We start from the raw sequence: 14,479 nt of genomic DNA on the forward strand, positions 1-14,479 counted from the left end.
TGTATTATGCATCATGAACATTATTATTTCTGTCTTGTTTGCTAAGACACCCTGAACAGCGTGAGGTTCTCTGACAAAAGGACGTACGGTAAATATCTGTGCTTGATTGGGAACGTTCAATATCGACATGGGAAAAGTTTAAAACACACTTCTCTAACTGCAATTTTATTAGCTGAGTCTGTAAAAACATGCAGAATGCAACAGTGATAGGGGAAGTGTGTAAGACACGTCACTCTATTTTGCACCAGAAGGTTGGGTTCATGTTCATTTTCAGTAGTAATTGTTTGATTTTGTCAAAATATAGATGTTTCCTCAAGAACACTCAGTTACAACAACAACAAAAAAACTTGAAATTTTAACTAAAATAAATTTGACACCCCTGATGCGACTCATATATTGAAAAGTCTGTTCTCTCCATCAAAATGAGAGCAAACAAACATTTTTAGCTAAACTGATGCATCACTTTATAGGTAATATCGACACAAATGCTTTCAGTTTTTATCTTTATACAGTTTAAAAACGACGTGGTTTATTTCCTATTCCATGAAAACAGGGAGAGTACTCTCATTTTACCAGGAAACGGATACCAATCTATTCAGTATTGTCTCCAAGGTTCTTTTCTGTGTTAGTCATTTGTCTGATTGCTCAATATAGCATCTCTTCATTGTTATATATCATGTTCTTTTGAAACTAGATCAGTTTTCCAGGAAGACTTCAGCAGTGAAACAGCCAGGATGATGATTTCAGCCTTGCAGAGTGAATGCATCCTGCTGCACAACTAAATGTATGTGAGCTGAAATGAAAGGACAGGGAGAGAGTGGAGGAGGAAGGAGAACAGAGAGGAGTCAATGAACGAGTACGTACCCCTCAAGAGGGCTCGCGCAACACTGGACACCATCATTTCACCTTACCGGAAATTAGATTTACCGTTCAAAATAGAAAAAGAATCGCAGCGACTGTTCTCTGTGCATAACGGTTTAAAGTTAGCTCCATGCTGCATGCAGGCAGAGCCTGAACCTCTGAGAGCATTAATGCGTGTTCTGCTGCCCTGCTGTGGGTCGTTTACGTCGCTCCCGCTGACAACACATGAAATACATCTGATAAATGGAAAAACAGGTAATTGCACTTACGTAACCCGAACACGGATGCAACACCAACACGGTTATGTAACGCAAGCACACCAAATGCCAGTGTCTTTAATTGTGGCCGCGGCAACAATGATAAGAATAGCAAATAACAAAATATGACATTTAGCTGCGAGAGGGAGGGCGCTGCAGATTGTAAACTCGGCCGACTGGAGATGGCGAGGAAGGAAAACGGAGGACACAAATGGGAGAAGATCAATGTGAGGAGATGGACGGACAGGCATAAAGAGCAGACATTACCCCATAAGGCTCCTGAAAGCAATCCAAGCCAGAAAACAAAGAGGACCGGGGAGGAAGGTGACAGAGAAAGAAGACAGAGATCCAGTCAGAGACAGTAAAAAAACAGAGAGCAGCATCAACCTGCAGCCAGCGAGACGCAAACACAGCCCCAGTGACGGCAAGCTGCACAGAGAAAAACACACAAGCCACAAACAAGAGGAGAGTTTCTGCACAGGAGTTGGCTGAAAATCAGAAATGTCATTTTAACAAGTGTTTAATTCCATTCAAGGAGGATCCCAGGCATTTAACTCTTTCAGTTTGCTGCAGATAATGAGAGTGTTTCCCGTCCCCTTTCCCTCCCTCCCTCCCTCCCTCCTTTCCGTCCTTCCTGGTTGGTGTTCTCAGTCTTTCCTGTTTCCTCTTCGTGTTGATTTTAAAAGACGGATTTCACCGTTTTCAGATTTTTTTTTTTAAAAAAGCTTTAAACCTATTACACTCATCCTTCCACTGACAGAGGTAGATCGCCCACAGCAACAATTTCCCTGCTGTCAGTCAGCAGTGGATCGGGGTGTGTGTGTGTGTGTGTGTGTGTGTGTGTGTGTCCTCATCTACGAACTGCTCTTCTAGTAACAAACTGAGGTTTTTCCAATCCTGGTTTGTTTAAAGGTGTGCTGGTACTGTTGCTGTGGCTGTGAGCGGATCGACTTTAAATTCCAAGTTTGGTGGTTTAATTCCCCGACCTGCCCTGTCCCTGTGTTGAAGTGCCTCTGGGCAAAACACTGAACCATAGTTAGTCCCACCGAGCGCCTTCAGGCAACCGGAGTGTGAATTATTGCATGACACGAGGCACGAAGCCATCAGCTTCAGCTTAAAACTGAAGTTTTCATAGTTTTCCATGATGCAGAGGCCTTCAGAGGTGTGATACCTGATCCAGATGCTCTTCATCACGAGTTTGTGATGAATACTGAATTAACTGTAAACAAGTCGGCTGTCAAAACATCGGCTGTCATCGTGTGGCGACGGACGAACCGGAGGAACTCACGAGCAAGCGAAGGCCACCAGAGCGCCACTGACCACGATGAAGTCCAGGATGTTCCACAGGTCACGGAAATAAGAGCCGGGGTGGAGGAGCAGTCCCAAGTCGATCATCTAGAGGCACAAAGAAAGATCGGGAGGGTTGTGAGGAGAAATGGAAATAATTCAAAGCAAACAAGCTGCTTCTGGAATCACTCGCTTTATGGCAGGTCAGAGATGGACGAATCAGAGGACCGGTCTTGTGAGTTGGGACATTTCTACTTCTTTTAGTGTCTAAAAGAGCCGGATCATTACATCTGCTTTTATTGCTGTACATGTGAATATTGTATGATTTATAACGTGAACGCTCCGACGGTTCAGACTGCTGTCCCAAGATGAACATCGGATGAGCCGGCGATACTATGAAAAGGTGATGTAAACAAGGCCTAAAGCTGTTACTAGGCTCCGTATTTATAGTTATTATACAAAAGGCTTTCTACTGAAGAGTACTTTAAAATTAATGAAGGTCTAGCTTGGATAGTTTGTTATCTGAAGTGTAATTTATCTTCCCGTTATCCTTAAGCCTTTTATCAGATGGGTAACGGCTTTAAAAAAGAATGATCTTTGTATTTTCAACAATAGTTTCCATATAGTATAGAGCAATGCAAAAGTCATTAGAGCGTGTTTTCACTTTATACAGTCACTGACCTTTGGACCAGAAATACAAATCTTTTCAACAAGACCCAAATTTACTTATTAGCCGGTGAAATACAGCGAGAAAAGGATTAAAAACCAAAGTGGCTGACAGCGGCAGGAAGTCCCAATTAAACAGAAAGATGTGTTCCAGGGACGGCAGGCCGTTCAGATCAGGAATGTCTCCAGACTTCTCACCTTAATCACCATCTCGAAGGTGAAGACTCCGGTGAAGACGTAGTCCAGATACTTGAGAACCTGCAGAAAGAGCGAAGACAGGAAGTCAGGAAGTCAGGAAGTGTCCTCTGAGACGACTGTACAGCTGATCCAGTGACGGATGTGGTTGAGACGCTTCGGAACTTGTTAGTTTGTTTGTTTGTGTGTCTCTGTGTGTTTGTTCGCCGCTCCTCCAGATGTTTGCTTGCGACGGCCTGGCGGCTGTCGGGACCACTCACGTTGTTGCGCGGCGCGTTGGCCTGCACGGGGTCCTCGGCTGCCAGGGCGATGCTGCTCATGGTGATGACCATCAGGATGCACATCTCAAAGTAGCGCAGGTTGACCACGTAGTGACACAGCCGTCGCACGCTGCCAGGACACACACACACACACACACACACACACACACATGAACAAACAGGTCGCGTGCGCAGCAGTGACAGCGCACGGACTTCATCCTGTTCAGGGTCATCTGGGTTCAGTCAGCTATCAACAGTCACTCTGGGTTCTATAAATCAGAATGTTTAACCTTGTTTGATCTTTCAAGTCCAACTCACGGGTTCGTTGGTCCAAAGACGAACATGGAGCTGTAGGGCAGGATCTGCCGGGGCCCGTTCGCCGCCGCCTCCTCCTCCAGATCCTTCTTCTCCTCACTCAGCTGGAAGCTGTCGATGTTGTTCACTGAGGTGAAGATGACAGACACGCTCATTAAACTGGAAGAAACACCAAGAATGAAGAATTTTCACGTTGAAGCAGACTGTTGGTTTTAAAATAGCAGGAATAAAATAGCAGCTGAACAACAAAGCCATCAGACGACCACTGCAGGCTCCATGAACAGATCTACCATATTGTTTTATTGATAAAAGCTTCTTAACGGATCAGTGCTGTCCCCTGCATCGTACCTCACCTATAGCCCCTTCCACTGCATGGATTTGTTTCACGTCATTGACCAGTTAGGATTTTGGCGTTTTCATGTCAGCGTATTTCTGTTTCCCCTCTCGCTTCAGACTCCTCCCGTTGCGTTTACTTCGGTCCACTGTGATTGTGCGCTCCTCCCCTGATTGTTTTCACCTCTTCTCCTCCCCGTCTGCCTTCGTCCCGTTGGAAGTTCGTCTTGTTCTGTCCAGGACTGAGCTGTCTCACCAGGCCTCTGTGGTTTTCATGCCGTGACCCTCTGAGCACCTTCTGTTACCTGTACTCCGGAGCGTCCTCGTGAGCTCCTTCTGTTGTGAACTCTGTGCCAAGTGAGACTTCTAGAAACCTGCTGCAGGTTCTGCGTCCACAAGGGTAAACGGAGGTAAACGGAGCTGCATTAAATACGTGGATGTATGTTTTGTTTTTCACTGTGACGGAGTGACGAGCTGCCTTCGCAGGCACTGGCTCCAGCACCTTGCAGCGCTGCACCTGTACAGAATATTGATCCTTAAAGTAAGGAGTTTTATTCACGTTATGAAATAATTCAGCATTGTTAAAACTACTTGGGCGAAACTACACAGTGTGGCCCGTCACAGCTTATTGCTAGTTTAACAGGCTCCTCCTTCACCCTGAAATACTCAAAACTCTAATCTGTCCATCACCATGCAGTCTGAAATCTCAAATCTGAACTCTTCACTCGGTTCATCGACGTGCCAGATAACGAAAAAACAGATTTTCTTTTGATGACTATGAATATGTCCTAATATTCATTCAATATACTTTGGCTGTTATGTCTATTCATGCTAAATGCCCAAAATCTCATTTGTATCCAGAGGATGTAGTCGTTACAATATTAATGAGGAAAAAAATGTGTTCAAATTTTTTCCTGCATTTCATGCATTTAACCTCTCTCCATCTCCTATGTGGAGTCTTTTTTTTTTTTTTTTTTTTTTTAAGTACAATTAATAAAACAAACCAAAACCAAATAAAAATGGTTCTAATTAACCACATTACCTCAAACAGATGTCCTGAAGTGGGACGTCTTCATTGGCTGGTTTTGTAGCTTCAGTTTCCTTTAGGTTTAAATCAGTTTTTGTGAATTTTAATAGTAAAGCAAAAATTGTAAAGCACGCTACTTTTTCAAACATAAGGCCCATGGGCCAAAACTGTCCTGCCAAAGGCTTCAATCTGGCCCCACAAGCAAACGGTAAAGAATTTCAAAGAAAACCGATTAGTTTTTTCTTAAGAGAAGCAAACGCAGCAGCGAGTGCCTCGGCACGCCGTTGTTGTGTAAACACAGCGGAAGTTTCCCGTTTTCCCTCGGAAGGCGTTGTGTGACCGGGGCCGGAGACTCACTGGGGATGACGGTGGTCTCACCGGGCGGGGCGGTGATGGTGACGGGAATGTGGATGGCGTTGCTGTTGAGGCCGGCCTGGCTGGCCCTGGTGGAGTTCTTCTGGTTGTCGGCGTCCTCCTGCTTCTCTGCCAGGCTCAGGCCGCTCCGCATCGGCTGCAGAGGACTGCCGGCCAGGCCGTCCTCCTCGGCGTCGGTCTGCCTCTCCCTGGGGAGAGAGAGGAGTCCTGGATGAGACCATCCGGACTGGTTTCTCTGAGGACAGAGTCGGTTCTTTATCCTGAATGTAGCTTCGTCCTCATGTCCTCCTGCGACCTCTGTCCTACCTGTGTCCTCTGGTTCCGTTGTTGTTCTTCTTGGAGTCGTCTCCGTTCAGGGTGGACTGAGCCCGGACCATGCGGGAGCAGCGTCCTTTCCTCTCTCCGTTGCCGTCGCCCCCTCCTGCCCCTTTGCCCCGGCGCTCGCCGTGGGCGCCGTTAGCCAGCATGCCGTTGCCCTCCTTGGCTGGACGGTGGGAGTGATGGTGGCGGTGGCCCTTCTCCTCCCCGGCGGCGGCGTCGTCCTCCGGGGAGCCCGCCTGGGGCCCGTGCCTGTGCCCGTCCCCCCTCCTCTCTCTGGCCTGATGCCCGTCGGCCCTGCTGTGGTGGGAGTGGTGCCTCCCCCCGCGGCCCTCGCCGCCGTCCTTGCCCTCGCCGTTCCTGTCGCAGTGCCGGTGGTGCTTCTTGGGACGGCCGTGGAAGCCGTCGCCCACGCCGTCCTCCTCCGGCGCCCCGTCCCCGTTCCCGTTCCTGGCCTCCACCATGAGCGGCCGGTCCAGGTGGGTCTTCATGTCGGGGTGCAGGTGCAGGGCGCTGGACATCCGCAGGCGCTCCTCGGGGTCCAGCTCGTTGAAGAGCGCCTCGCTGCTCGCCCTCATGTTGTGCTTCCTCAGCTGGTTGGTCCTCTGCTCCCACACCGACATGGTCTTGGCCGAGCGCTGCTGATCTTTGCTGCTAAAATCCACAGAGAGAGAGACGATGAGACGACGACTACACCAGAAACCTTCCGCTGTTTCATGAGTTTTGCTTTGGGTTTGTGAGACTGTCGCAATCCACAAGCTTCATCCATAGCCGCATCGCCGTCTGAACAGCCTTCATTTCATCAGGTTTCTCACAACGTAGGAAAAACCCACAGATCTATGGATGATTTGGCACCAATGTTCCCCATGGTAAAGTCTTCACTTACCATGCACAAGTACATGACGAGCTGAATCATAGAAATCAGGGCCAAATAGGATCATTACCCAGCAGCTACAATGGTTAAACCTAACTTTACTTTTCCATGATGTTCAATTACTTAACATGGAGGTTGTATGGGAACTTACAGGGCAAATCTGGAAGTTTAAATAACATTTAAGTCAAAATAATGTTGATATCAAAGGTGTAAAACTATTTTAGTTTCAAGAAAAACTGTTTTTTGTTCAGAGAGAAAAAAATAAACTGCTTTTCATCACAAATTCACTGGTATGACCACAGAAAAACTTCATTCATTCAATACGTTTTCAGTTTACTGAAATGATTCAGAGAAGATATCACACTCTCTTGTCCTCATGAACACTAAATGAATTGATCAAGTTATAATGCATATAATCCACTATAGTCCAAGCTCAGCCCCATACTGCACTGTGATTTTGGGTATTTGATTCCACATCCAGCTTTAATCAGAAGCCTCACGCTAATCTGGACGGATTTGTGAGATCGCCTAATCAAGACTCTTGTTTTTCTTTCAACGTTGAGAAAGATTCATCTTGTTCATAGTATGATCAGAAAGAATGAAGAGTTTGATTTTTTATCTTTGCTGCTGTTAAGTCTGCCCGGAAACACCAATACAAATGTCTTCCATGCTGAAAATACCAGTCATTAAAGACCTTTTTCAATCTCTGCCATGGGAAAATGAGCGGAGCAGAAAAGCAATAAACATGCTATGAGTAATGATCATTCCCCACATGTATGTACTAAAAGAAAACAAACTAAATCCTGACTGGGGAAAGGTGGAAGTCTGTTATGTGCTGCATACTGTTTCTGCATGAGAGCACAGTATGGCTGCTTCACATGGGGCTTTATGGAGGAGGGGTGGGGGGGGTGGGGGGGGGGTTTAGTCCTGCTGGGTCACCTGTACCTCAAGACACGTCGAGCAGGGGAGGAGTAGACAGTGTAACTCCTAAAAGACAAGACAGAAGACACACAGACAGGAAACACAGGACACAGGACAGATATCCACAGACAGGTGAGCTGCACACCGGCGGGGAAGGGCGGCGTTTTTGGGTTTTTTTTTTTTGTGATTGCATAGAGGAAAGCCAGAGGTACTGAGCTGAGAGACAAGAAGGATTTTGGTTATTTATGTGAACAAAGCACATGCACAGTGGAGAAACACGCAGGAAAAGCATTTCACAGTGACGATGGGCGTTATCAGAAAGGGGTTAGATGTTAAGTCGGTGGATCTGGATCTGAATCTGCACCCTAATCGACTGAGACAGCAGATCGCTGCAGAAGGAGGGCGAACGTCGAGCTGCTGGTTGTGTGAGGGTTTTCGCTTCTTTTTATTTTAGCCTTGACTCAGATTATCTTTTAAAGTGATGTCCCGGGGTCTGAAATTACAAACAGACTGGAAATGTCAAACTGCCCGCGGTGATCGCAACGCTCTGAGAGATGAAACTTTCATGGGGAGAATTATTCGCATCAGAGAGCGCAGAGCGGAAGACGGATTACTGCAGGCGCCGACGCAGACGAGCTGCAGTCAACAAAGTTTTACACTTTGGATTCTCTGCTGGGTGTGTGTGGCGTGCAGGATGCAGCGATGCCCTCACAAAACGGGATTGTTTCTAAACCACTGTCTATTGGAAAATTATTAAAAATGAGAAATTACCATTTTGGATGAAACAATGGGCATATCTTGTTAGTTTAACAATTCAGATTGACTGAAATCACCTCACTGCCTGAATATCTGGTGCAGGTTAAAGACAATAAAGCATAAATACAACTTTAGCAGCTGGTTTCATTTATCTGGAGGAGAGAGAACTGGGATGGAGAGGAACCGAGTTCAGGAGAACAAGCGAGGAGGGAAAAATGAGGAGTCACGGAAAAAAAAGACGGGCAGGAGGAGGGATGAGAGGAGGGAGAGACGGGGGGAGGAGAGGAGGGAGAATATCGTAACAGAGAGTGATAACTCACGGTGACTGAATGCTGTTGATGGACGACCTGCGAGAGAGTGCATCTCGATTTTGCTTTACAAAACTGTACATGCAGAACAAAAAAACAAAAGGAAAAAAATGAGACACACGTCCGGAGGGGGCCGGCGGACAGCCGGGGTCCGTCCGTCCGTCCGTCCGTCTCTCCGTCTGTCCACCTGTCCCCTCCCGCTGCACCGTACACCACTTAAACTGTGCCACTGCAGCAACACAAAGCTCAAAGAAATCCTCAGGAGTTTCATTACAAAACAACCAAATAATGAAATTACTAACGAGAAAGCATTTTTTTTTTTTTTTTTTTTTAACTTATAAAGATCTTTTCGAATCGAAGATGCCGGATTTCCTCCCTTCAGTCGTTCTGTAACGAAACCCCGAGCGTGTGGAACGGCACACAGAATGCACATCAAACAGTTCATCTGAAAGAGTGAGCGCACGGCTCGGCGCACAGAGAAAAACACCTTCTGGAAACGACGTACAGGATCACATATAATGACAGAGACAGGAGGGCGGAGGGGAGAGGAGGCCAGCGAACCGCTGATTTACCGTTTCCCACAGTCTGACCGACGACGGCGGCAATTAAGGAGCGGGCGGGAATCAGAGTGAGTGAATGAACGAGAGGCCTGATGGGAGTGAGCGCAGACAACCGGCCACGGCCACACAGAAAGTCTGCATTATCGCTTCTGGTTCGCATCAAAGGAGCAGATGAGGCGTATCGCAGCCTTCAACAAGCCCTGCTCTGAAGACACCGCTGTCTGTACTGTATGAGGAAAAACTGAAGAGTGAGTTTTTCTTCATCTGTCTTGCTCGTATGACTCAGCTGTCTTTCTGTGTTTAGCTCAGAAGAGAATTGTGCTTCTCTTCAGCCTGCTGTAGTTCCCATTAAAGAGTACACTGTGGCTCTAAAGGTCAGGCTAACTTTGGCTGCTTTGCCTCTGTAGTGGGGATTCTGAGTTTCTCTCGGTTTCTGTTTTGCCTTTTAGCGTCGGCTTCACGCGCCAAGAAAAAAACAGGCTCTTCTTCTCTCATAGCAGAACAGAAAGATGAAGCTATTTGATATAGTTTTGTTTGAAAAAAGGTTCGACAGCCACAGCAAACAGCTCTATTTCCACACAAATCATCTTAATAAGGCTTAATAAGGGATTTTTTAAAATATTCTTATGGTGAGGAAGTTAGTTCTACTGAGTTTGACCTCAATAAATTTATTTGCAGAGACTTATTTGCAAACAAACCGAGGCGGGAGACGCTAATTAGTGCGATATTTGCAATTTTTCAGGCCAAAGGTACACTCGAAGATTAGATTTTAAAATCGTGCAATAATTGGGCAGCAACAACTCGAACGTTAACTAATGGTTTTCACAACTTGTCACATTTAAATGGAAACTCAATCAGGGTTTCAAACTCTGCATTTTGAACATCAGGAAACAGTTTCTTGAATTTGAATTTTAAAGTTTCTTTTCAGTTTATGTTAAAGATGAATATTTACAGAGTAACTCAGCTTTCAGGGGCTTTTTTATGTGGCTCATTATTGGGATTTACTGTGTGACTTCACTGTTAAGCAGATGAAAAGGCTGAAGTGACAGCTGGCTGAGACAAACTGCAACTGTCCAGTACTGTTCATGTCAGATGATTTTCCTACAAATGGAGCTGAAGCTCAAATCCTGCATAGTTCAATCCTTCAAACAGACTAATTGTTTCATGCAAATCTACATTTTTACAAAAAAAAAAAAAAATAAAAAAGTAACTACCTTAAGCAATATCCGTCCAATCCAAGTTTCAGGTTGGATTAATTCTAAGTTTCTCTTTCCTCATATTTCCGTGTTTTCAAAATAGGGATAAAACAATCAAATTTAAGAGCCACAGTGTGCACATTAATGAGCAATCGAGCTGGTTCAAAACAGAATTTCCTCTGTTTTGACAAATATCCCGAAGTAAACACACGGAGTGATCACGTTATCAAACCAAGAGACAGTCATAAACTGAGCTCTAAAGTGCTTCTGAATTAAATATTTGCTAACAGCAAAATTTCCTTCATACAGACAGAATTAAAGTTCTGGCTCGGATCAATGCATGTCACAAAAGAAATAAATATCAATAATCAATAATGCATATTTCTGAAGAAATAGTTTTTATTCTGCAGTGCTGAGAGCTTCATATTCTGTTAGACACAGTTGTGAAGTGTGTGAATAATATAATAATATATCGATTTGTTTTGACAGCATGAAGCAAATCTCAGCAGAAAACAGCAAAAAAAAACCAAAAAAAAAAAAACAATCAAGATAATTTGAAACACTGAAAAGGTGAAAATTGCTTGTGGAAACTCACATGAGCTGCAAACTCAGCCCTCCTTAATTGCACAGAAGGTTAAGTGAAGGTCAAGAGTGAAGTGTAATAAACAAGAAACACTACGGGAGCACTCTCAGAATGGGAGAGGATGAGGAGAAACCAAGAACACACACACACACACACACACACACATTACGCACAAACACACACATTTAAGAGTGTGAGGGAGGGACACCTTGAAGGACGGCACACTGGATGACTGACGTTTACTCCACTGTGGGACTGAGGAGAGCAGAGCAGAGAGAACTTACGCTGCGATGGAGATGTTGGCTGCTGACATGGGGCTGACTTCCTTCACCTCCAAAGCTTTCTGCAGGGCGAGCTTCTTATTGGCCGCCTCCTCCTGCTCCTCCTCATCCTCCAGGCGGTTAAATAGAGGCGATTAGATAGAGAGGAGAAAAAAAAAAATACACCAGCAGAGGTTTCCTCTTCATATGCAGGGTTTTTCTCAGCTTTAGTGTGATTCACTGGGAAGAATAAAAACATCTGTACTGTGTCACAATTGAGAAGCTTCGACCCTGCCTACCTTAGTCAGCTCCTGTGCATTGGCGAGGTTGTCCACAGCGATGGCCAAGAAGACATTCAGCAAGGTGTCTATGTGACGGCGGCAGTCAGGAGAAAATACAGCTGTTCTGTGATCCGGTCGTGTTTTTACATTCTGCCAAATCGACGGCAGAGGCCTGCGTTCGGATTGTGGTTCCGTCGGGGTTATTAACCCTGGAGGGCTCGCAGCACCACAACGGTGGGTGACTTTTTTTTGTTGTTTTTAATCAAGGTGCAGCACGTTGCCATGGCAACTTACACCTGACCTGCTCGGAAATGAGTCACGTGGAGAAACAAATGTGGAACGGGTTGGCAAATCGAAGCAGAATTCTGACTTAGAGGGTTGATCCTGGGTTTTCATGACCTTCATATCGAGGTCTAAGCTAAATAGGTGACTGATTCCAAACCTCACTGTATTCAGGATAAGACCTCAGCAGGTTAAAACATCTGCTGGCCAATCAGGACACTGAACCATGAAACAGGACTCTGTCTAAGCTGGATAATAATCAGCGACGGACCTCAATATGTTCCTGATAAGAGCTTCTCGGGTCTAAAAGACCATCTGACCAGTCCGCTCTCCTGACAAATGGCCAGTCCACCTCTTTGAATTTTTGAGGATGTGTGCAAATAGCGGTGAGAGTGTAATTCAGAGATTGACGAGCTGATCTTCTCAATAAAGACCTTTAGGAGAGTTGACGGAGGGACTGCAGCATATTCGTGACCTGCTGGAGACTTTTTTCTTCTGTCGTTCCACATTCAAAAAAGAAATGTTGCGCAGAGGAGGAAAACCATTCTTCATTCATTCATTCAAAACTGAGGATACAGTTTCCAAAGAGCGTCAGCACGATGAAGTAGATGGAGGAGAACATGCCGTGGTGAACGCCTCCTTGAGACTTGATCCCGTGGTACATGACGGCGTTCCAGTCCTCGCCGGTCAGAATCTGAGGGAGGCGAAGATCGATGATGGAAAATATGCTGAAATAAACGACTCGACGGAGTGAAGGGTTACGAGCGCAGCCCGGCCGAGGGATTACCGGCGAGCTCATTAGAGGCACACGGAGCAGCCACTCACCGTAATGAAAATGACTGATAACAAACCTTAATGCACATGTTTCCCTTTCATTCTGAACATGAGTGTGATTGTGTGTGTGTGTGTGTGTGTGTGTGTTTCTCACCTGGAACACGGTGAGGATGGCTGCTGGGAAGGTATCAAAGTTGGTTGTTGGCGTCTCATCTTCAAAGTTGAACCTGAATAAATCACGACAACCAGGTGAGAGAGAGAGAGAGAGAGAGAGAGAGAGAGAGAGAGAGAGAGAGAGAGAGAGACTTCAGAAGGAGCGAAGCAGCAGCCAGAGAGCTGCAGAGGAATCCAGCTGCAGCTCAGGAAAACCACTTGATTCATCACGTCAGACGCTTCCTGCTTTTCTGTCTCAGTAATAATAGTTTTTGTCTGTATATTAACAGCACTTCTGTGTAATTTTTTTATTTGCTTTTCATTACTTTCTCTGTACTTTCTTCCCTGTATCTTCAGTTTATTGCATCCAATCCTTTGTTTTCAGACCTCATGGCTGTGTTTTACCAGGAAGGAAGTTCACACACCAATGTTTCCAAGTCAGAACGGAAAGCTTTCACGGCGTTTTGGCTGTCCATTCACACAACAACAGTAAAAATGTAACTTTTTGAAAATGGTGACAAAGCACCAGTAGATGGATGACAACTTTTTCCTCCAGAGTGTCATCACTTCATGTCCTTATTGTCTATTTTTTTTTTTTTTTTTGCCTTATTAAGGAACAACTGGCATTTTGTGATACAGTGACTAACTGGATGAAAAAGCTCCTCATGCTGAAGATCCAAACATTGTCCCCAAATTATTACTTTAGATTCTTTCAACAAAAGTATATTAGACTAGCTGTATTCGTTGCGAATTGTTTCCAAGGCGATGTGATCCTTCGGGACTGATTTTGGCCCTCAGACCCTATGTTTAACCCCCCCTGGTGTTTGGAGACATAGCTTTCCCCTTGAAAGTGAAAATCTCACACTAGCACACGTTACCCAGTACAACAGTAAAAATGCTATTTCACGTACGTTATTCGGTCTCCACCGAGGATGCAGCTGCCACGCAAGGCGCAGTGCCTTGCTCGAGGAGAGGGGAAGACGAGGAATCGAACCTGCAGCATTCCGACTGAGAGCCACTCAACATGGCGACTATGTAACATGAACTCGAGTAAAACGGAGACATTTTCTTTTCTTTTACCACAGACCTGACTCCTAATCGCCAAGAGAGGTTTGTTTATATATATATATATATATATATATATGTGTGTGTGTGTGTGTCTGTGTTTTCTGTCAGTTGTCTAAAATCTGCCTCCTTGTCGTCAGTCAGTCAGTAACTGTCATCGGTTACAAAAACCACACAAACTGAAGAGCTGGGTGACAAGAGAGAACAATCAAGGCAGCCTGGTTATGTCAAGGACGCTTCGTCGCCACAGTTTGGAGTACGAAGCAGGTTTCCGCGGCGCGCTGCAGATGGCCACTGTGACAAGCAGCAGTCTGTTTTGGGCCCATCAGACTGGAGGGTTTAATAGTGAGCAAAGAAACACAACCGAAATCACTCGGAGAATGAGTAGCAGCCGTGCCAGCAGACTATTCATGGCGCCTCCAGAGCAGCTGATCATTAAAATGCATTAAACATGTATTTCTGCTGTTGAGATCATGTATGTGGGACAGGTTTAATTACAGAGCTTGATGATAAATTGAGCTTATTCCATATGCTGCAGTCAAACAGCACGCATGCCACAGCTTAGAAAATGC

General features: G+C 45.5%; 1 protein-coding gene across 3 annotated transcripts in view; it reads right to left on the minus strand.

Annotated features, from left to right (window-relative positions):
• cacna1bb (calcium channel, voltage-dependent, N type, alpha 1B subunit, b) overlaps positions 1–14,479 on the minus strand; it is a 159,234-nt gene that overhangs the window by 44,975 nt on the left and 99,780 nt on the right. For 2 of the 3 annotated variants that reach the window (XM_030084679.1, XM_030084678.1), the window contains exons 15-26: positions 12,844–12,916; positions 12,492–12,609; positions 11,652–11,719; positions 11,377–11,483; positions 8,766–8,828; positions 7,714–7,755; positions 5,883–6,548; positions 5,559–5,764; positions 3,845–3,968; positions 3,527–3,656; positions 3,270–3,329; positions 2,407–2,513 (exon numbers count right to left, since the gene is read on the minus strand). In XM_030084679.1, coding sequence (XP_029940539.1) covers positions 2,407–2,513; positions 3,270–3,329; positions 3,527–3,656; positions 3,845–3,968; positions 5,559–5,764; positions 5,883–6,548; positions 7,714–7,755; positions 8,766–8,828; positions 11,377–11,483; positions 11,652–11,719; positions 12,492–12,609; positions 12,844–12,916 — 1,764 coding nt within the window. Of the gene's footprint in view, positions 1–1,385; positions 1,398–2,406; positions 2,514–3,269; positions 3,330–3,526; positions 3,657–3,844; positions 3,969–5,558; positions 5,765–5,882; positions 6,549–7,713; positions 7,756–8,765; positions 8,829–11,376; positions 11,484–11,651; positions 11,720–12,491; positions 12,610–12,843; positions 12,917–14,479 lie in introns of all 3 variants that reach the window. The other variant, XM_030084677.1, reaches the window with a different exon arrangement.

This window comes from Salarias fasciatus (genome assembly GCF_902148845.1).
Source record: "Salarias fasciatus chromosome 7 unlocalized genomic scaffold, fSalaFa1.1 super_scaffold_4, whole genome shotgun sequence".
In the NCBI taxonomy this organism is placed as follows: Eukaryota; Metazoa; Chordata; class Actinopteri; order Blenniiformes; family Blenniidae; genus Salarias; species Salarias fasciatus.